Source organism: Myzus persicae, unplaced genomic scaffold, assembly GCF_001856785.1.
Source record: "Myzus persicae strain clone G006 unplaced genomic scaffold, MPER_G0061.0, whole genome shotgun sequence".
NCBI classification, from domain to species: Eukaryota; Metazoa; Arthropoda; class Insecta; order Hemiptera; family Aphididae; genus Myzus; species Myzus persicae.
Window position 1 is genome coordinate 122,651 of NW_019101718.1, and position 22,455 is coordinate 145,105.

At 32.5% G+C, this 22,455-nt stretch overlaps 2 protein-coding genes and 1 pseudogene across 2 annotated transcripts; all 3 read right to left on the reverse strand.

The window, feature by feature from the left end:
• Positions 1-2,975: 2,975 nt before the first annotated feature.
• Positions 2,976-3,522, reverse strand: LOC111030253 (annotated as a pseudogene).
• A 5,384-nt stretch (positions 3,523-8,906) lies between these two features.
• On the reverse strand, positions 8,907-11,525 carry LOC111030237. Its single transcript, XM_022309647.1, has 3 exons — positions 11,392-11,525; positions 10,896-10,958; positions 8,907-9,429 (listed from the first exon to the last, which is right to left on the reverse strand). Exons 1-3 carry the CDS (start codon positions 11,464-11,466, stop codon positions 9,208-9,210), a joined length of 360 nt encoding a protein of 119 aa, XP_022165339.1. The 5' UTR covers positions 11,467-11,525; the 3' UTR covers positions 8,907-9,207.
• A 426-nt stretch (positions 11,526-11,951) lies between these two features.
• Positions 11,952-22,177, reverse strand: LOC111030236 (keratin, type I cytoskeletal 9-like). The gene is made up of 8 exons (XM_022309646.1): positions 21,810-22,177; positions 21,333-21,489; positions 17,374-17,493; positions 16,774-16,875; positions 16,483-16,650; positions 16,088-16,264; positions 15,900-15,971; positions 11,952-13,422 (listed from the first exon to the last, which is right to left on the reverse strand). The coding sequence occupies exons 2-8, from the start codon at positions 21,432-21,434 to the stop codon at positions 13,144-13,146; spliced, it is 1,020 nt and encodes a 339-aa protein (XP_022165338.1). The 5' UTR covers positions 21,435-21,489; positions 21,810-22,177; the 3' UTR covers positions 11,952-13,143.
• Between the last annotated feature and the right edge of the window lie 278 nt (positions 22,178-22,455).

Consider the following 22,455-nt stretch of genomic DNA (forward strand, 5'->3'; position numbering starts at 1 on the left):
CCATAGCGCATCTAAATCCGCCGCGTATAGCGAAAACTCCGACGCTAAATCTGGCTCCGCTTTTACCCGTAATGACATAGCATGTATAGCTCGAATTTGCGATATAACAGAAGTGCGCTTTACCTTAGCGCGCGCGAGCAGGCGCGTAGTACGTTCGACTTCTTTCTCGTCTGCCATTACGAGAGCCGTGTACTAGTCAAATACAAATAAATATAAACTATGTCACCTATAAGCACCGCGGGACACACTATGCAGATACCAGCCTACCAAACAAATACCAACACACCGCTACCGAACCCCCCCCTGAGGTCGGATAACCACGCTCTGCTACCAAAAATGTTGCGCCGCGACCGCTCCTACAAGGGCGGCGGTTGTCGGCCACGACTTGCGGAGTGTTGGAATATATAGGTACCTCACGGTGTGAAAATATCAATAATACAAAATACAAATTATGATACAATAAACAGACGCCGTGCGCCAGACATAATATATTAATCGCAACACAGCGTATATAACCATGACAAATGATAATAAATAATAATGTGCGGGCCCGTATTACTCTTAATAATTAAATCACAACTTATTCGTCTGAATACATACAATATAAAATATATACAATAATTAATAACAATAAATGAGAACAGAAAGTATGACCTGTACTGCTGTCTGCAACTCGGCAAAGCCACGCTGTAGTATGGACTGGTAAGGCGACCGTGGTGGCACGTATGGAGAAATTATGATGGCAGTGTCACAATAAATGGATCATCGATATTCGATACTAAATAACGGATGGGACGCACACGTCAGGCCCCGACTGTCTCGAGACTTGCGACGATTGTCGCGTACACCACGTAAAAGAAAATGGACAATTATACGAACGACCAGAAATAAGGTCGGTTGACCACGCGGTTGACAAAGGAAAAAACAAATGTGGCGAACAGGCGAGTGAACTGGACCCGCCAGGTTCGGCCGTTGGCAAAAGACAAAACTTCGCAAGCGGACGGACGAAGGTTGGAGTGGACATCGTCGGCCACGGATGTGTAGAGGGGGGATAACCTGTCGCGGACACTCCACACCGATCGCGGAGACTTGTAAAGCCTTTGGGCGATGTGCTGATTCGGCGGGAAAATCAGCCGCGTTCGAACAATGAAAATGATATCGTACAGTTACCGTATGCGACATCTTTGTCGACTATCCGTGAATAAATGTATATAACTATTGGCGACAGTTGTGTATGACAACTGTTGCGTTCATAGGTGGCGCTGCTCATCGACCAACGTTTCAGACCGAGCTCGTCGTACCGTCTAGATACTTAACTACTTCCTGAATAACTCTATAAAAATTTTGAATTTACCAAGACTTTTTCAGACCATCGCTGAATGAATGCTGGTTATCAAAATATTGACGGACGACTGATGCTATTGCTGGTAAGCTAAAAATGTGTACATATGTGCGGCAACCGGAGTACAGAATATAAAGGCTCGACCAACATCCGAAGAGCATCTAACCTGAGTGTAGAGGACAACCGTGATCACTAAGACGGTTCCTCCAGGGCGAGGCCGGTTCATTAAACATGGAATCGGTTGACCCCTGCGAGTATCCCTAATGTGGATACTTCGGACACATAATTTTTGATAGCTGGGACTGCTGACCGCCGTCCCTCATTTCTGACTTAAAATCGTTCCGACTAATAATCATGGGCTTAAAAATAAATACTCTTCGTTAATTTAACTACAATTGCTATTGCCATTTTGTTCAATAACACATTATTAATGATGTTATGTGCTTTTTTAATAGAAGTTATTAGTGTACTACTGTTGTCTTATTTAGCAGCTACTTATTAGTTGTGGGATAATTTTATTTGAACGACACCTTACTTAAAACATTTCTCATTTAGCATTTAAAATAATAAATATAGGTACTTATTATGGCCTATGAGTCTTGTTTAAATCTTAATTCAATTTTTGTACATATTTTACCTACGGCATAGTGCAGGGGTCGGGAACCTTTCGTGAGAAAAACCCACTTTTTCAAAAAATTATAAAATTGAAACTAACTATTTATAGAGTTTATTATTAACTATTGAAAATATAATGTTTTATTTCAAACTAATAAATATATTAAACATTTAAAATGCTTTAAAAGATAGTTAGCAGCTTCTTTTTAAAAAAAATTTTTTAATTTGAATTTTTTTCAATATTATTATTAACAGTAATAAACCTTTTTGGTTTCAATTAATAAATAAGGATTTTAATAATCTATTATTAAGTCGAAATTAATATGTAATTTTTTTACTTCTTATTTAAGATAAATTATATAATAATTTTTAATAGCAAATTAAATGTTATAATTTTTAACTATTATCCTTAAATTTTTCTATTTAATGATCCAAATTTTCATTCATAAAAAATTGTAATAATTATAAATATAAAAAATATTCTGAATATTAAATTGAAATATAATATATTAGAAATTTTAAAATGTATAATTATTTGAAGAATAATTAAAATTTCAATATCAAAAAATTAAGAAAATAGAAAAAATTTAATGAAAATGGGATTCGTGATTTTATTAAATGGATCAAATTCACATTCAAATGGTGCTGCTTTATTATAATTAAATTTTATTTTTATATTAATTAAAATTATAACTATAAATAATATTATTATGGTAATTAGTATTGTTAATATTGCAATTAAATTTAATATAATTATTTTATTAAAAAAATTAAACTTTTTGATTGGAAATCAAATATACTATATATACATATACATATATAGTACATATATAGTATATACATACATATATATATACATATATAGTACATATATATATATATACATATATAGTATATACATACATATATATATATACATATATAGTATATACATACATATATATTAATAAAATTAATTATTTCATCAGTAAAAAGTTGTATATAAAAATAATCAAATAATATCAATGAATTGTCAGTATCATGCGGCTAATTCAAATCTAATATGATGAATATAAGAAAAATGTATTTTGATTATTTGTGCCAAGTTAACAATTAAAGAAATTGTTCTAATACTTACGTGTAATCCATGAAATCCTGTTGCCATATAAAATGATGATCCAAAAATTAAATCTGAAAATGTAAATGTTGCTTGTTTATATTCTAATATTTGAAGTATTAAAAAATAAATACTTAAAATAATTGTTAAATTTATGAAAATAATTGTGTTTCTTTTTTGAATTATTTAATAAGTATAAATGAGTTAATGTAACAGTAAATCTTGATGTTAATAAAATAATTGTATTTAATAGCGGAATTAATAATGGATTAAAAAAATTAATATTTTTAGGTGGTCAGTTTAGTCCTAATTCAATTGATGGAGCTAATGAATTATGTAAGAAATTTCAGAAAAATGAAATAAATAAAAATATTTCAGAAATAATAAATAAAATTATTCTAAATTTAATTAAATTTATAATATAAAAATTATGGTTACCTTGGAATGTTCTTTCTCGAATTACACCTCGTCATTATAATATTGATACACTAATAATTATAATTAAATTTACTAATTATGAAATATTAAATTTTAAATTTATAATTATTATATTAGAGATTATTAAATTAAATGTATTTATTGCTATTAAAATTGGTCATGGGCTTAAATTTAAAATAAAATAAGGTTGATTAATTTGTATCATTATTCTCTAGAGTATAAAGACGAAAGAATTGAGAATACATATCTTTGAATTTAAGCTACACATAATTTAAAAATTATTATGAATATTTGAATTAAAATGATAATAATTATTATTGAATTAAAATTTAGTAATGTTATTAGTAGATGTCCTTCAATTAAATTTGCTGTTAGTCGAATCGATAAAGATAGAAGTCGAATAATAATAATTCTTATTGTTTCAATAAGTGTCACTAAAAGAGCTAAATAAATTGGTGTATTTAATGGAATTAAATGGGCAATTATATTTTTTGTGTTTTTACATGTTGAAAAAATAATATAAAATAATCAGAAAGGTAAATCTAAAGTAACTGAAAAAATTATGTGACTTGAAGATGAAAAAATATATGGAAATAAACTAAAAAAAATATTTAGTAAATTAAATATAAAGAGTGCAATAAATAAAAATGCAGGTGATTTAGTTTTTTTTGTTTTATATAATATTAATATTTCATTATTTAATATATTTTTTATTACATATAATTTATTTGATTTGGTATAATTCATAAAACATTTGGTATTAATAAAATAATTAAAAAAGTTCTAATTCAATTTAATTCTAAATTAATAATTGTTGTTGATGGGTCAAAAATATTAAATACATTTCTAATAATTTTTCATATTGTTTTTGTATGAAACTTTTATTTTAATATTTTAAATAAAGTTGAAGTATAATAAATTTATAATTAAATAAAATATATAAAAAAAAATAAAATAAAATTAGTCAATTAACTGGTGCTATTTGAGGAATTAAGTGATATTAATAAATAATTTTGATTTGACAAATTAATGTTATAATTTTAACTAATCTCTTTCATTAGAAGTAATTGTTAATTTACTATATTTTGATTTAAGAAATCATTACTTTGCTTTTCAGTCATCTAATGAATTAAAAATTTTTAATTCAATAAATAAATAAAAAAAAATTAATTGATTCAATTTGAATTGGTATAAATCTATGATTAATACCACAAATTTCTGAACATTGTCCAAAATATATACCAGGGCGATTTATAAAAAGATTAATTTGATTTATTCATCTGTTCTCTAATGAAAGCTCCTTGTCACACATTTTCTTACACTTTTACTTCTGCATTTTATGTATGTTTCAGATTGAACTTCTAGTACCACAACTATGGAGTTGTATACTTATATATGTAAATATGTTAGGATGGCTAGTGTAGAACGACATGTTAACTTTTGAATGAAATCTTTCACAAATGTTGGTAGTAGTCAAATATTTGGGTTGAATATATATGTGAATATATAATATATATATACATATATATGCATAGCGTCCTGTGAAATATAGTTTTCATAAATGTTGTCTGTAAATTTCACAATCTGGTCATTTTCAGCAGGCTCTTTTGCCAAAAAGTCATCAGTAAAGTACGTTTTAAGGATCCAAAAAATATTTTAAATAATGATTGTCGTTTGTGTTGTCATTATATTAGTTTAGTAATTTTGGATTTTCCTCCACTTTGCCCTAAATAAAATCGACATCCTCCTATTTGTGCATGAAAAACAACTTCCGATACAGCACTATGTACCTATTGATTGTTCAAAATCTATAAAAAGAATTTCAGTAGGAGAGTACGATAAGCCAACGGATATAGAGATAGAGTGACGAATTACATATTGAAATGCACAAGTGTACGTAGGTACCTAGTTTTTAACTTGTTGGGTATTAAAAAAAACACATGAGGTAAATAAATATAATTTTTAAGGCCATGAATTGTAAAAAGTTATGTCAAGTTCTTTGGACAGCTTATGAACTTCTCATTGACGTATATTTTCCCTACGTCACATAGCACTTTTATATTTTGTTGCGTGGAAATCTAACTATCGAACTTACATTGTCGGGCATTCGTGTAGCAGGTGATCTACTGCAATAGAGTGATCTGCTAATTTAGGACGAGTGATCTACGTAAAAAACTAAAAAAAATTTTTTAATTGCATAAAAACACATAATATTTTTTATTACGACTACCTACGTCATAATATTATCATACAAATATTCTTCAAATATATAAAAAAAAAATTTGCCAAATATAATACAAATTTAAATTACAGTAAACATTTTTAGTATCATTTATAAATTTTTAAAAAAGTATCTTGAACATTAACTGATCTCCACCATGCTTCAATCAGATGACGATGTAATAGGTTCTTTTGTACCTAGTTCATTGCATTTCGCGAAACTATCGTAAACAGACGTTCATATGTGTTAGATACAACAAACTACGACCACCCAATTATGATTTTTCTTGACAATTTTACATTTATAAAAATAAAAGTAAAACATAATATGCCCAATATTCTAAAAATTGCATTTCTTAAAATATGACTAAATATTATGCAAAAATATACAAATTCAAATTTAGTATTTAATTTCACTATTTCATAAAACAAATGTATATCTCTCCCAGAATAATATAATATAATAATAGGTAATAATAATTGTAGATCACCAACTACACCTAGTATAATACGATAGATCACCTGATACACCCAAAACGAGGTAGTAGATCATCTGCTACACGAATGCCCATTGTCGTTTACAAACAAAAGTTGTTCACCTATTTCGGTTTTAATTTTCATGGACCCTAAAGCAGCATGTAAATCTTCAATGCAGCTAGGCAGAGGGGGTGCACAGATAGACGGGCACGATGAATATTACGTCAAATTAATGATAAATCATTGTTAGTTAAATTTGGTATATTACCTTGTTCAAATACTGAGAGAATAAGTTTTGACAGTTTTAGAATGTATTCTAAAGCTTTTCTTTTCAGAGAATTACTCATTATTTGCCTGTTTAGGACTTTTTCATCTGACTTACTGTGTTTGTGATTGGTGTAAGTGGGTTATTCTCAACTTTTATATTTAATGGTGATTATTTAATAAAGCACATACAATTTTTTACACAGCAAGCCCCCCCGCTGTACATCATCTTGTAGTGTCTTACGAAAACAGAATTTGTGGCCTTCGTAGATAATAAGTGACTTTGACTTTTCACTAGGTATATACAAATTGCAGGATGAATGATATTCAAATATAGGTAAGTATTTCAACGATACAAATTTTTACAAATAAAGATTGGTTTCGGACTGAAAATGCATTGACAATTTTTAATTTGCCATTTGAAATTATCCGACTATTGTAATTAATCCAAGTAATACGGTAGATAATACAATAAAGCTATCTATGTTATCTTTATCACAATATATAAAAATATAACTTCCCATCATTAAACTCTATATGATAAGTTAAGTATCATAATATAGAGACATAGAGTTCAATTCTCCCCATACGTATCGAACATTTCGTTTAACGCGTTATTCATTAGTATATACAACACCGCAACTGCCAGGTTCATAGGTAATAGGTACATATAGGTACCTACATAAGTAATGATGGTTACCAGGTCCGCAACTCACCTACACATACAATAATGTCCTGCCCGAATTCACTGGTCTCCAACGCCGCAAACAAGTCGGGCCTCAACTGACCCACAGTCATAGCTAGATAATGACAATAAATATCCTCTTACCGTTATCCAGCCACCCGTCTTTATCTTTATAAATAATTGTAGATTGGGTGGGGAGGGAAAGTAGTTTCCTCCTAAATACGTCACTGATTATAGGAGAAAAATATATATAGTTTTATATTATAGGTAATAGACTAATAGGTATATTAATAATGTATGTCTAGTATCCTTATAAAATATTAGAGTATCTTATAATTTGAAACTTTTTTGAGGTGTCTTACCCATCTTGTACCTTTTATACAACAGAGAGTATATTTATTTTTGTTCGTGGATTTTTGACAAAAATATATTGTTAAGGCACCGGAGTAGGCAACATTTTATACAGTCATATAATTGTATCTGTCTACTAGAACCTTTTAAAAAAGAACGTTTGATGACGATTGAACATTTTATTTTTGAAACTCTTATGCCTTTTTACGATACCAGACTACCTATAGTACCCATACTTAGTCATTAACTAACGATTAAGTTCCAGTTAATCGTACACTATAGAAATAGAACTGTTGTGTAATGTGTTCAATGTTCACTGTTTAGTGTAGCTTAATATATTTTGAGCCGTAACAAATATATTATTTTGTGTCTGTTTTTTTATTGCCACCTGGTCGTCGAGAAAGAAGTTTGGTTCTTGTTATTGGATGATTCTTCCTGTGATACGTAATATTTGTTGAAAATCTATTTTAGGGATCGATCGGATAAAATAGAAAACCAGATAAAATTATATTTAAAAATGATGGTTAAAAAAAACTAAATACATGCCTGAGAAAATTAATTTGAGATGATCAAACGATAGAGCAATCGATTTCGTTAAATTACGGACCATAGTCCATATAATGAAGGAATAACTTGTCCATGGTACCAATAGCCTCCTAAGTACTTGGCAGGCAGCCTTTCCTAATGATTATATTATATTAATATTTTTAGACAACAAATTGTTGTGCCAATACCTATAACAGCTACGAGCCAGGAGCCAAATTCCCCGTCGCTGAAGGAAACTAACTTTATTCATTGTATGCATTATTTTCAAAATTACTTTACTCAATATGGTATATCGGGACGTATTCATATTTAAATAAAATAAAAATATGAAGTTATACGACCAGATTAAAAATGTACATGTGAATTTGAAAAATGCGTTGATAGACAATGGACATTAAATACAAAAACATTTGAATATATTTTATAATAGTTATAGGTAAATAATATTATAATATATCGTTAATTGTTGCATATACGATATACATTACATTTGACATAAATTACGATGACGTGCCACTGAAGTGCTATTTTTAAATACGTTCAACGTATTAACTATTTTGAAATATAATTACATATATTATGTGTATGTGACTTAGTGCAAAATTTGTCGACACTCAACAAGTATTATTTTTTTTCAAAAACAACATTAGTTACTGTTTATTCAAATCAACATGGCCAATTGTACATCTGAATTTGGTCATCTTTTCAAGATACATTAGCATATCTACCAACTACCTAGATATAGGTACTTAAAACAATAAAACTATTAAATATAGCCACAGAATAATATAGTTGGTAATTGGTTAAATGGTATATAATTATATAATATACGGCTTGTCTAATAGTAAAAATAATAAATAATAACAAAAAAGTAATACATACATCTTTATGTACTTTTTCAAAATACAATATGATTTAAGTCGAATGATATTGTGTACCTACTAAAGATGTGTAGAGGTACTTTAATACTAGTATACGAATGCAATCGTTTTTATACATAGATTTGAATAGAGCGTGTAAACTATACGTGGTAGGTATTAAAAAAAATAATAAAAATATTATATGTTGTAAGTTACATACAATGGCTCATGTATAAGTACAGGTAATCGTTTTTGTTATCATTTTTTTCCAAATGATTGGTTCATCGTGCGATATTATGTCGCGACGGGATCATCAACACCACCACCACCAATTCGATGACGATGACGGGGGTGACCACCAAAACGATGGTGGAGGTGACGACCACCAAGAGGTCTGTGATGGTGGAAGTGGCTGTGGCATCATTAATTCTGTCCAAGGAGACGCTGACAACGTCCGTTGTCCAGATGGCGCTGGAGCGGACGACGAAGCAGTGGTGGCGGACGAAGACGACTTGATGAACGCGTTCATTTTATTCTACAACATATCGTACAATATTTTTCGGTAAAAAGTGTTGAAAGAACACGATTATTATCTTTATTGCTACGTATATAATATTATGATGTATTGTGTCTCAATACACGTGATTTATTGGACTATAGGAGCTTTGCTGTATCTAGTATACTTTATTTTCAGCATTTTACCCAAACCCAGATACCTAGATACATAGACCCACATTACCAAACAACTAATTTACACTTTTTAACCATGTACCTACTTTTTCGACAATTTATAATCACCCATAAATCATCCTACATACTTATTTAGTAAGTTTAATTATGGCCATGTATATAGAAATGGTCGATGGACCGTATTTAGACACTTTTTTCTTTGGTGTATCTAGTATTTTTTTAAAATATTTATGCGTTAAGAGTGTTAAGATAGGTACAAGATATGGAGATACATTTTTCACTTTTTATATTATCATTTTAACTTAGGTATGTAAAATCTGTAATATAATATGCATAGTAAACAAATTTTCTGACAGTTCCTATGTTTTTTTGTTTTTTCACATTAGAATGTGAGGAGGAAAGTTGTCTAGTAACAGGATTCTTAATGAAGACAATTTAAGTGTTGGTGTTAAGAAGATAACTATATCAATACATTAGTGTTTTTTGAATCGATGGGTGCCATTTTTGAACTTAATATGAATATTAATTTAATCAAATAAGTTTTCATCTCACATTATTTTCATATATTTGATCGAGTAAATCACAAACTAATAGTACATTACTTTAAATTTAATTACACTTTGCCGTGTTCGTATAATACAAAAAATAATTTTTGAATTTGTAACAAACAAAAAAAACAATATTAATATTGAGAGGTGAACTCAGAGGTGTGTGTGAGTGTGTGTATGTGTGTATGCTGTATTGTGTTATATAATATACCAAATTTACCTAGGTTATTGTTTTCATGAGTTTCTGACCAGGATATTATTATCAATTGTCTATCCTCTATTCCTCTAATCTTCTATAACTATATTTTGTTAACAGAAATTATTACGAAGTATATTTCACCTTTAAAAATTTTATCAAGAGAATAATTAAAAAAAAATTATATTTGGTATCTTTTTGCAAAATATGATGAATGTATTTTGTACCTTGTATTTAGAGGTGCAAATTGATGTGTCTATATACTTTTTTCAAGTATCTTGTTCATCCCCGAGCACTGGAAAGTGTGTTCAAAATTATCGACGATGATTTTAGTATAGACTATTTATGTGATTTTTAGTGCGTATATAAATTGAGTAAAAGCATAACTATTATAAATAATAAAATATACTAAAATGTATGTTTTGTGGATAGCAATGTACGCCCACATTCGTACAGAAATTATTTAAAGTGTGGTTTTAAATTAAATTTGTATAACACACAACATATACGTACTTACTTCTATATATTATGTATAGGTACATGTGTATGTAGACGATCAGTACTTACCATAAAGGCATCCTTGATGGCTGTTAAAAGTCCACACTTTTTGCACCACATTGGTCTCTGCTCCTGAAAAATCACCAAATATGTAAAGTTATATGAATAGTAACACCACAGTGGTGCCATTATCACCTCAATACTCGTATATTATTATCCACATGATAATAAATGTTTTATTATTTTTTATTTTATCAAAAATTCATAACTAAATACAATTCAATATGTTCATATTTTTTGTAAATTATTTGAATTGACTATTTGAGACAACAATATAATTAGGTAATTAACATACCTAATAATTGTACTTACATTCTTACATTTCAATGATTATTATACTCTATGTCTCTGTTGATATTAATATTTGTATCGATAGTAAAAAGTAAATTTTGTACTACGTAGAGTTAATATTTCATCCCCCCTCTACCCACTCTTACAAGTCATTATCTATTGAAGTGTAATCAAAACTACGTTTACAAAAAAAAATTAACGAACAAAGATATACCTTTATTACAGTTTTTACGTACGGCATGCCTTTGATGGTAACAGTGCACGGTGTGATGTTGATTGTGGTGTACATGTATTATGCCATTATTAACTACTGTTCTCTGTCACATTTTCTTTGCAGTGATAAATAATAATTGATCATAAGTCATAATTTCGTAGGTAGTCATGGGAAAAAGGACTTAAAATAGTGATCGAGGAATGAAACGTAAAAATACGTGCGAACATAAAATAAAATACTAATACGGTTTCCATAATATACACACTATAATGATAATTATTATTATGCACTATAACACGACAATTGGCGATAAGGATTTTGTTAAATAATACATTTTAACAAAAAACATTTTTTTTTTAAATTAGTCCTTATCACCATGTCGTGTTTTAATTCCGGTCTTATAATGTTATGTACAATAAACTAAATTATATAATAATATTAAAATTGTCTAAGACTACGATTATTATTATCACTGGTCTATTTGTAATACAAAAAATATATTTATATTCAATATTATACACCGCTACCTTTATACTAATCTAGACTTCGATGTACATATGTGTGGATTACTACAATTTTACTACTCTACTAACTAACCACTATAATAAACTAATTCGATCGTAAAAAAAAAAACATAATGCGATGATGTTTAAATGTATATGATATGTGACAATGATAATAATATGGCGCTTTCTTCGTATATACACACATGCATATTGTTTAAAAGGTACATGTGTGTACACAAATAAGTTTATGTGAGCTAGATTAAACTACTTAATTTATAAACCTATATATATATATTATATATATATTTATTATAATAAAATATTATAATTATTATACTTGTAATAACTTAATATAATAATATATAATATTAATATGACGTACGGATGGAAGGTAAAACACAGACGCCGACGACGAAAGACTAGAAATATCCTTGGTGGAGTTTTCTCAATTTATTCACGAAAACAGTGATCAACTGTTAGGGCTATGATGAAGGGGACTCGACAGACATTTTTTGTAGAAAAACATGAAATTGTAAGAAATAAAAATCAAAAACGTACTAGTTAAAAATTCTATTTTCACCATTTGAACAATTACGAATTAATTGATATTATGTTTCCCAATGCTCAATATTATATTGTTTGTTTACATATTATAATATATTATGCTATGATTCTCACGAAAACACTTTTTAATTATATTTTTGTTTTTTAAATTGCATGTTATTGTACAGAGGAGAAGGACTATGCATATTACGTGAAAATAAGCAAACCAATACGTACACGTACGGCGTTCACTCCCAAAAACATATTAACCAGCTTCTGTAATTTGTAACGAGTTTGAAAACATTTGTATAATTTATGCATCAATATTACGTAATATGATGGGAGAAAGAGAGAGAGAGAAAGAAAGATGAAGAACGGTGAGTGGAACGAGCGTGACTATGATATTTTTAGTATCGAATATATCGTCGTGGTCGTCGTCCGTAGTTGACCTATCCGTACATTAATTTATAATTTTATAATACATGTTACATATATACGTCAATCGTCATGTAAACGGTGATTATTATGACGTAAACGTCGGATGCCGCTTATTGGTCGATCGGTCGGTTAGACAATATATATATCATATATACATACATACAGAGTGAGCTTTAGCTGGTGTTGGTGCTTTATTACTATTTTACTAGGTACTATATAATGAGTGTACACTACTCCCGCCGCCGTTACCGCTGCCACTAGTGATTTACAACCACAACCGGCGACGCAGGTCTCTGGGTCGGTCGTTCAACAGTTGTGTATACGTGACATCTTGCTCGTTAGTGTCTGCTGTTGAAGCGAATGGTCGACGGAAAAAGCCTCCAATCTGACGCCTTCTTACCGGGGTGGCAGAAGCCGGAGAACCTCCATTTCCACCAGGTCCACCGCTGCTGGAACCACTGCTCGATCCTAGGAAACCCAGAATGTCAGAACCACCGCCGGCACCACCGTTGGTACCGTCGCCACCATCACCACCGGCTCCACCCTATAGTAATCACAAAATTAAATACTTATAGTTCATATAGCTATATATACCTTGATTATATAATATTATATATTAAGTTCTATATTATATTTCAGTACAGTTACGTACCATCAAACCACTGCAGCACAATAGTATTAATATTTAAAAATGTGGGAGGGTACTTTAATTATTTCAACTAATTTATTAATAACTAAGTTAAAAAATTAATTTGAGCTCAGTCACAACAAAAAGTAATGAAAGCAAGCAAACTTCACGATATAATATTATCGTCGCTGTCTCTGTCTATACACGATATATTAGTATTTTACTTGCCACAGCCGTTGAGGTAGACGATGATGAAGATGCGGAGGCAGACGCAGATGCAGCACCAGCAGAAGATTGTGACAGGACGGTCGCAAGCAAATTGGCTAATATCGGACTTTTAGCTACCGAATTCAGTGAAATGGAAGACTTCACTGCATTTGCAGAATTAGTGCCTTTTTCTCCAGGTCTCCTAGTTGCTACCATCTTAGTGGTATTTTTAACCGACCCAGAATCCGATCCCCCACTTGATGAACCGGACAAAGGAGCAACTAAATTTAAGATAGATCCCGAATCCGATCCCCCGTTACCATTTCCTGTTTCTGTTGCGTCACCACCACTTGAAGAACCAGATAACGGTCCAATGAGTTTTAATATAGATCCAGAATCCGAACCTCCACTGCCATTTTCTGTTTCCGCGCTGTCACTACCACTACTACCGCCACTCGATGAACCAGACAGTGGTCCGATTAGTTTTAAAATAGATCCAGAATCGAATTCACCGCTACTCCCTTCGCCACCACTAGATGACCCGGATAATGGAGCAACTAAATTTATAATAGATCCTGAATCCGATCCTCCGCCTCCATTATCTTCGTTTGTACCACTACTTCCACCACTTAGTGACCCAGATAATGGCCCTACCAAATTCAATATGGAACCAGAATCCGAACCCTTTCCTCCCTCACCACCACCACTAAGAGACCCTAACAGTGGCCCGACTAGCTCTACTATAGATCCAGAGTTTGACGACCCTCCACTGCCACCATCACTATTCTTCTCTTCATCACCACCACTGCCCTCCTGCTCATTATCGCTACCAGCATCACTATTTCTACCACCACTCGATGTTCTGGAAAGGGGTCCAACCAAATTCAATATGGATCCAGAATCTGAACCACTTCCACCACCCCCACCACTTGATGAACCTAAAAGGGGACCAGCTATGTCAAGTATTGATCCGGAGTCTGAACTTCCCCCTTCTCCCTCACTTCCTCCACCCCCACCACTTAATGTTCCAGAAAGTGGTCCAGCTAATTCAAGTATTGATCCGGAATCTAACCCTCCAGCACCACCACCCCCATCACTTAATGAACCTAAAAGGGGACCAACTAATTCAATTATTGACCCAGAATTTGAACTCCCCCCTCCTCCCTCACCGTCATTACTTTCATTACTGCTGCTATCACCTGCTTCGCCTCCACTTATTTGTGCTTCTTCAGCCATCATCATTCCATCGTTATTTACAGTCCCATTTCCATTTGCCACCGTTGAAACCATAATTTCATTACTATCGTTGTCTTCATCCAATGATCCATCTACTTCGTTATCATAATCGTCAACGTCGCTTTTATCTTCCATATTCTTTGGAGTTGCCCTCTTGTCCCTTGTGATATATAACTGTGTCTTCAACGAATTCGTAAGACCGGCCCTTCTAACGTCTATGTCAATGGCATTGCTATCATCTAAGTAGTCAGTTGTGTTGTCCACTACGCCGTTATCATTTTCGTAACTTCCTCTAGGTCCTGAGTTTTTTTCTTCCTATACACACATGTGTGATAGGAAATACACAACAATTTTACACTTTATTGAACTTTTAGTGCAGTCGTGTTTATGTGTAAAATGGAAATACAAATCTAAAGTCTACTAATATGGTGATATTTGATACTTTTGGTGATAAACATATATAAAATATCATGCAACGACAACGATACGATGGTGAGACAGGATATTAGGACTGTGTTGGTAGTTGTGGTATCAATGCTTCAAGTCACTTCGGGCACAAGACGTGGTGGCGAAATATCGCTGCCGGCGAATTTGCATTACAACACTAGGTACTGTCTACTATACTGTACTTATTTTATTCTATTTATGTAGTACGCTAAGTACTTCAAACGCATCGATGACTGTATACTTTGGCGTGTCACTATAATTGTAATATGTCAAACAGGCACAACTTAAGTTTTGGTATAAACTAAATATAAAAATGAACAAATACTGCAATTACTAAACACTACTACTATTGCTATTACTGCTATTAATTTATAATCATAATAATAATATAGTGCTACTGCTGATGTGGTGTAATAGGTATCAACTAATCAACTAGATCGTTGTAAAACGAAAGTACATACCAAGTGTTGTATATTTTACTTCTAAAAATGAAAAGTACTTACGCTACTGCTGCCTATCAGTGGACCGATCAGTGACAATATGCTACTGGATCCTGAACCACCCGCTCCGGCGCCCTAAAGCACACATTGAAATATGTATATAATACTATGCAATTATTTCTTTATTTACGCAATAATAATATGCATAAATAAAAAATGTTAATACTTATTTATTGGTGAAAAATACTAACTGTATCGTCACTTGCGCCACCTGTTGATGGATCTCCACCCCCAACGCCCCCGCCGCCACCACTGGAGCCGCTGCTGCTACCCAGCAGACCGGACAACAGACTTAAGACATTAGAACCAGCAGGGCCTCCGGCACCTCCATTGCCATTCACATTGTCTCCGGCATCTCCACCATTACCCTACCAGCACATATTTACAAATAAATTGTATGTGTAAAAGTACAATTATAATATATGTATGTACATTTATTAAACTTCAAACATTTAAAACCTTCGTCGACCTTAAATTGTAAGTATTAACTATAAACGTTGCTTTACACAATCATGCACGCATAGTAGCTATTACATAATAATATAATATTATAGCCATCATCTTGTAAAATATACTAGAAACTTACACCACTACCGCTGCTGCTACCCAACAAGGGTCCCAAAAGAGACAGAATGCTGGAAAAGCTGCTACCACCAGTGGCTCCATTTGGACCAGCCAAGTCTGGACCGCTTCCGTCGGTTTTGCTGACGTCTCCAGTGCCAGATGCTGCTCCCGAAGATCCAGCGCTAACACTCTATACCAAATACGAACATAAAGAAACGGACATGAATTAATTGATACATATGTAGACATGTAGTGGATGAATAGTTTTCAAGTGATAAGGGGGAAGGGGTTGTGTATTATTTATTCAACTCACGCCACTGCTGCTTCCCACCAACGGGGCGACTAGATTTAGTACGGCTCCGCTGCCGCTACTTGCATCGGCCGGTGCCGAAGCTGGAGGTGCTCCTGCATCCAACTGTAACGTAATAATTGTATATTTTTATATTTTAAGTGTATACACACTACATATTGGCAAAATCACACTAAAGTTACATTTGAGGACATAAATACACAAAAATTGTTCATATTTAAAAATTGGGCAAGGTGTAATGATATTTATGTTGGTGGTTATAAAAGTCATGATTAAGAATATTACTGAAATTGAGGGCAAGCAATGTTCTGGGTCCAAGCAATGTACTAGGGCCAAACAATGTGCTGGAGCCAATAAGCAATGTTCAACAGTTCAGCCCTCAATGTGGAGGTGCCATATAAATATGAAAAAAAGACTATAGCTTAAATTATCATCATATTACATTAATATAATTGGTCGGAGGGGGCGGGATAAAACTTTTTTTCTCAATGATTTTAAAATTCTTCATTATATATTTTCAAAAATATTAGGTAGTTTTTGGCAGAGACTATAAACCCTCCTTAGTTGCGTCCGTGTGTCTATAATAATTGATTCAAGGCTTACCGTTCCACTGGATGATGATCCAGCCACAGTCCCGCTGCTGCTACCTAATAGCCGGGTGATAACTTCTAAAGCTCTAGTTTCACGGTGTAGTAGCTTCTGTGGTTCACCATTGAAGTTAGTCTATGAATAATTTGAGAATTAGTTAAAATAAATTAACTGTGTTATAAAATACATTGACGTATAAAATATAATATTAATTTCTGCAGACCCTGAGCTTAGAAAAATACAAATTCTACTTGAAAATAATGGTTTTAAAAAAAAAATCGTTTAACTTTCTCTCGGTTAAAATAGATCTATTAGAAATTATATGGATTGCAAATTAAACTCAGATTATTGTAACATTGAAAAATAATATTTTTGTAATCGCCAAGTAGACCTTCAAAAATAAATAATAATTAAATTATACTATTAACATTAAACATATAATTATGTATGAGAAATATGTAATAAATTGTCTTTGTATAACTGCATCCATAAATACTACAGTCATAAAGAGTGTAGGCACTAGGCTGTTAAGTATTTTCATTGTATGCATAGTTTTTTTTTTAGTGGAAACCCATCTATAAAATGATATTTAAAAAATTGTGTAACACATTTCTTTATTTAACTTTACTCAGATTAACTTAACTGAGTTACTTAGGAAACTTTGCTAATGAAAATTTAAAATGTCTTAATTACTAAATTGTATCTAAGTTTATAATTTTACAATCAAAGTTTTCAGAAAAATAAGAACTACCTAAATCCATTCAAAAATTTGCCTGTACAACCAAGTGCTTAATACATATTAAATCGTCATAACAAATTAATAAAACTCGAGTACAACGATATAATAGATACAAAATATATATGTAAAAATATACGAGTAAACAGAAATAATATACTACATTTTATTTTAAATCAGAAAAAAATAATTCTAATGACTATTATTCAATTAAGTAATTCTAAATAATTTTCAAATACGTGAAGTTTCAATATTTATCTGAATAAAATATGTACGAATAGTCTTTTTTCATTAATACCATATTATATTATGTTTATTTAACCTTATTCTTCAATCTAATCAAAAAATCAAAAAATCAGAGAATTGTTTTAGTTAAATTACCTACCATATTTGTAATTATATTAATTATTTTATTTAAATGTGTTTATGTCAGCGACCAGTCACTTTTATATAAAAACATTTAAACTGATATAACATTCTATAGTTAATTGATATCTGATCAGAATTATTTTATAAACTAGTCGATTTATTATTTTGCTTTCAAATTTAAAACAATCGTACAACACTGGTTTAGGTCTGTGCAAAAGTGAGCGATGCGAGACGAGTATCCACTTTCAGTCTCTGCGTACATTAAATCATTTTTTTATATTATGTATAGTGTATAATATTGGGTGGAAATACGTGTTGGTTTGCTAACAAACGGGTTATGACTGTAATCATTTTTATTGAATTTTAACTCGTTTAAGAACGTGAACCATTATTCCGTTCTTTTTACGTATTCACTGCACATTGGTGTTCAACATGATATTTTTAATTAAAATGCACTGTCGACTTAGTCGATAAATTTATTTGAAAATTCCTGGATAACCATATTGGTTCAAAACATTAAATTCGTTAGCCACCGACTAGTTGTTATTTGCAATCGGCAACACATTATTATGTTGAGTTGTTCTCGTTATGTAATGTCGTATCACATTATAACTGTAACTTTTCTATTCTACTTTGTAACTTAGTGTTTTTATTTTGTAACACGTTAGTTGCACCTATCTAGTTTGTAAATTGTTCCATTCAAAATGCAAGTTTAAAATATTTGAACTACTATAATTTAGTACGAGATGAACGTTCCGAAAAAAATATAAAATTATACGTGTTGTATATTATTATATTATTATGATATTATAATTTACAAGGAATACAAATTGCATAGAAGTCTACCGCGTATACCACATATACCTAATATGTAACCACATGCACAAAGTGCTATATAGACACACAGTTATAGGTTTACCTAGTAATGTTATTATATATTATAATATGTACCTATTACATTGAGTGTATGATGCAGGCACACTGTAGTATAATATTAAATCTTTCAATCGTTAACCAGGGCCACCCTCAGATAAGAACCTAGAATTACGATTTTACCGTGAAAAAAAAAACCGAACAATATTATTCGGAACGCTATCGAAATAATAAGGTACTACTCTCATTGACATCAGTTAAGACAATAATCATATGTAGGTAATGATAATAATATTGAATTGTGGCGTTGTTATTAAAAACGCAATACTTGTTTTACCTATCTAACAATTTAATATTTAATTTTTACGCCCTTCTATTTGAGCCGCCACCCTCGGGCGACATCCAACACGGTCGTTTGGCCTACAGCGACGGCACTGGGCACAATATGCTGTTATGATAATATTATCATCCGTTCGCCCGGGCCGAGCGGTGAGCAATAAAATATAGTCGGCGAAAGCGAGAGTGACGGCGTTTGGGTACATATCGCTTAGGGCCGGCCGCGGAGCGAGTAGCTGCGGCGGCGTTGCGGGCGATGACGGTGACGGCGAAGAGCATCGCAACGGTTTGGTGAATGTGGGTCACCACAGATCGGCAGATAGCCGGCAGCCGACCTTGGATCACCGCCGCGCTTACGCACTGGCGGGTCCCCGCCGCGGTCGTCATTGAACCACTTACCCGGAGCGAGCGGTTTTAAAATTTCCCCTCGTCGCCGCCGCCTTGCCGGACGATGACCGCCGCCACCGCCGCCAAATATTATAATGATATTAAATTATGTTATTACTATTATTATATCATTGATCGTATGGAAGATAATATTATTTTACGCGCGCGCGTCTTGAGCATTAAAATTATTATCGCGCGCCCGTTGTCATTGTCATCGTATATTATCATATTATCGATAGTTACTGTATATATTATAATATCATCATCATATTTAACTAAGAAATATTATACGTTTACCTTTTTTCAGAATTACGACGTCCATGGAAATTAATGAATTACGATTACGACGAGATTACGGGAATCGTTGAATTACGATTACGAGATAAAATATTTACATAAATATGAATAATTAAAATATACTCCACGCTCGTTCTGTAAGGTGTTCCTGGGATACAACTACTGTCGGGGACGAAAGAGACGGTTTTCGAAATAGTGTTCAAAGTGAAAACGATAATGCACCTGTCTTCTACCTCCTAGCCGTGTACTAGCTACACATAACTACTTAACTATAAACTCTAATATTCAATAGAATTACAAAATGCCATGAAATATTATGTTATTTTGAAGCTCCATAGTGTACCCATACAAAAATGTTCACACCCACAGACGGAGTGGTTTTCCAAAGCGAGAAAAAATAGCTAAATAAAATCAACAGAACATTAGGTAGGACAGCGTCTAGGTTATACATATTATAATACCTAGTACCTACCATATAAAATAGTGCATTGGTACATTGGTGTAATTCACTTTTGTATGCGGTTGGGCATAAATGTATAATACATTAATATTGTGATCGATACGAAAATTCGATTAGTAGGTAGGTTATGCACTTAACGCCCGGACTTCATTAATAGGCGAATCCGGAAAACCCAACTTTGTGTGATCTCATACAACCTCGGCGCGTTTCGTGGATCCGCTGGGGATTTCGTGTAGCTTACAATTATATTTAGCATGGGTGAATATTTGACAGTAATAAACATTTAAATATTATTAATACAATACATTATTATTATTTCTAAATTTTTTTTGTTAGTAGTATATAGTATCACACGTACCATCAATGCAAATATACGTATTATATATACATTGTATATACGACAATGGGATAATGATACACGACCGATTAGCCTTAAATAGTAATAATATAGTAATTATAAAAACGATCAACGCCACGATATTATTATTTTACGGTGGTGATTTTATGACAATTTACCTGTGCGTTGAAATCTTCAAAGGCCGCGGTCGCTGCGACCAGCATAATGGTCGTTATAGTCACGACGCTGCAGCTCGTGCTGCTGCTGCCGGTGGTCCTCATGGTCGGCTTGTCACCACAATAACGTTAGATGTTTAACGGAAAATTCCAAATGACGCTGTCAGGACAAATAAGAAATCCCAACCCGATCGAAATAATAGTTATTAATTATTATAACAGTGATATTGATGCATTTATTATAAATATAATATTATTCTATCTATGTGTAATAGGTAATAATATAATAATATTCCAATGGCCATTAGATGCCAAAGCTTATTTATTTAACAATAATAATAATAAAAAAAAAATATTTTTTAATATTATGTCTGTAGAGTGTGTGATAATTATTATTGTATTTGTACTGTATGAGTGTGGGTAATAAAAACGTATTTTATTTTAAATATAAACGTGTAATAATAAATAATAAACACTTACGACGATATTGCGCGAGGGTGTGGATTGCCGCCCGCGAAACTGCTGCGGCGGTTTGAATATTTTATTTCGCGTTTCCGGTCTGGCCGCGGTTGCAGATTACTACGATAAATGAAACGTCGGCGAATAACGCGCCACTACCACGTGGAAAACAGTAGTATTAATATGAACTTTCTGACGATTATATATTGCGAGCGATCTATACTGGTATGTGTGGTCGAGAACAGTCGTCGCCGGTGTATATATTATATAGGTAATATTATACTGCCGCTGCTGCTCTGTTGCCGTTGCTGTTGCTGTTGCTGGCGCTGGCGTCTCCGGTATACTGTTGGTCGACCGCCGGTCCAGTCGCTGCCGTCGACGCGGCCCGCTGGCGTCGAATGTCTTTCGGGGGGACACCGCGTCGTTTTGGGGACGTATTGGTGGATATCCAGCACACGCTTATGCACCACACGGTCTTCTGCCCGCGGTCCCCGCCACCGCAAAAGTCGTCCCCGCCACGCACACTAATTAAGCCTTCACGTCGTCGTCGTCGTCGTCGTTGTCGTATTATTATTATTATGGCGGTACATAGTTAAATACCATATTATTATTATTATTATTATACCGCATATAGCGTCTGCCGCCGATTGGGCAACGGCCGGCCGAT

Coding starts and splice junctions, on each gene's coding strand:
- LOC111030236 (XM_022309646.1), bottom strand. CDS start 21,434: ATGAGGACCACCGGCAGCAGCAGCACGAGCTGCAGCGTCGTGACTATA. Junction 15,972..16,087: donor GTGGCGCAAGTGACGATACA/GTTAGTATTTTT, acceptor TGTGTGCTTTAG/GGCGCCGGAGCGGGTGGTTC. Junction 13,423..15,899: donor CACTGATAGGCAGCAGTAGC/GTAAGTACTTTT, acceptor TGATTACTATAG/GGTGGAGCCGGTGGTGATGG.
- LOC111030237 (XM_022309647.1), bottom strand. CDS start 11,466: ATGTACACCACAATCAACATCACACCGTGCACTGTTACCATCAAAGGC. Junction 10,959..11,391: donor ACGTAAAAACTGTAATAAAG/GTATATCTTTGT, acceptor GTGATTTTTCAG/GAGCAGAGACCAATGTGGTG. Junction 9,430..10,895: donor CCATCAAGGATGCCTTTATG/GTAAGTACTGAT, acceptor GATATGTTGTAG/AATAAAATGAACGCGTTCAT.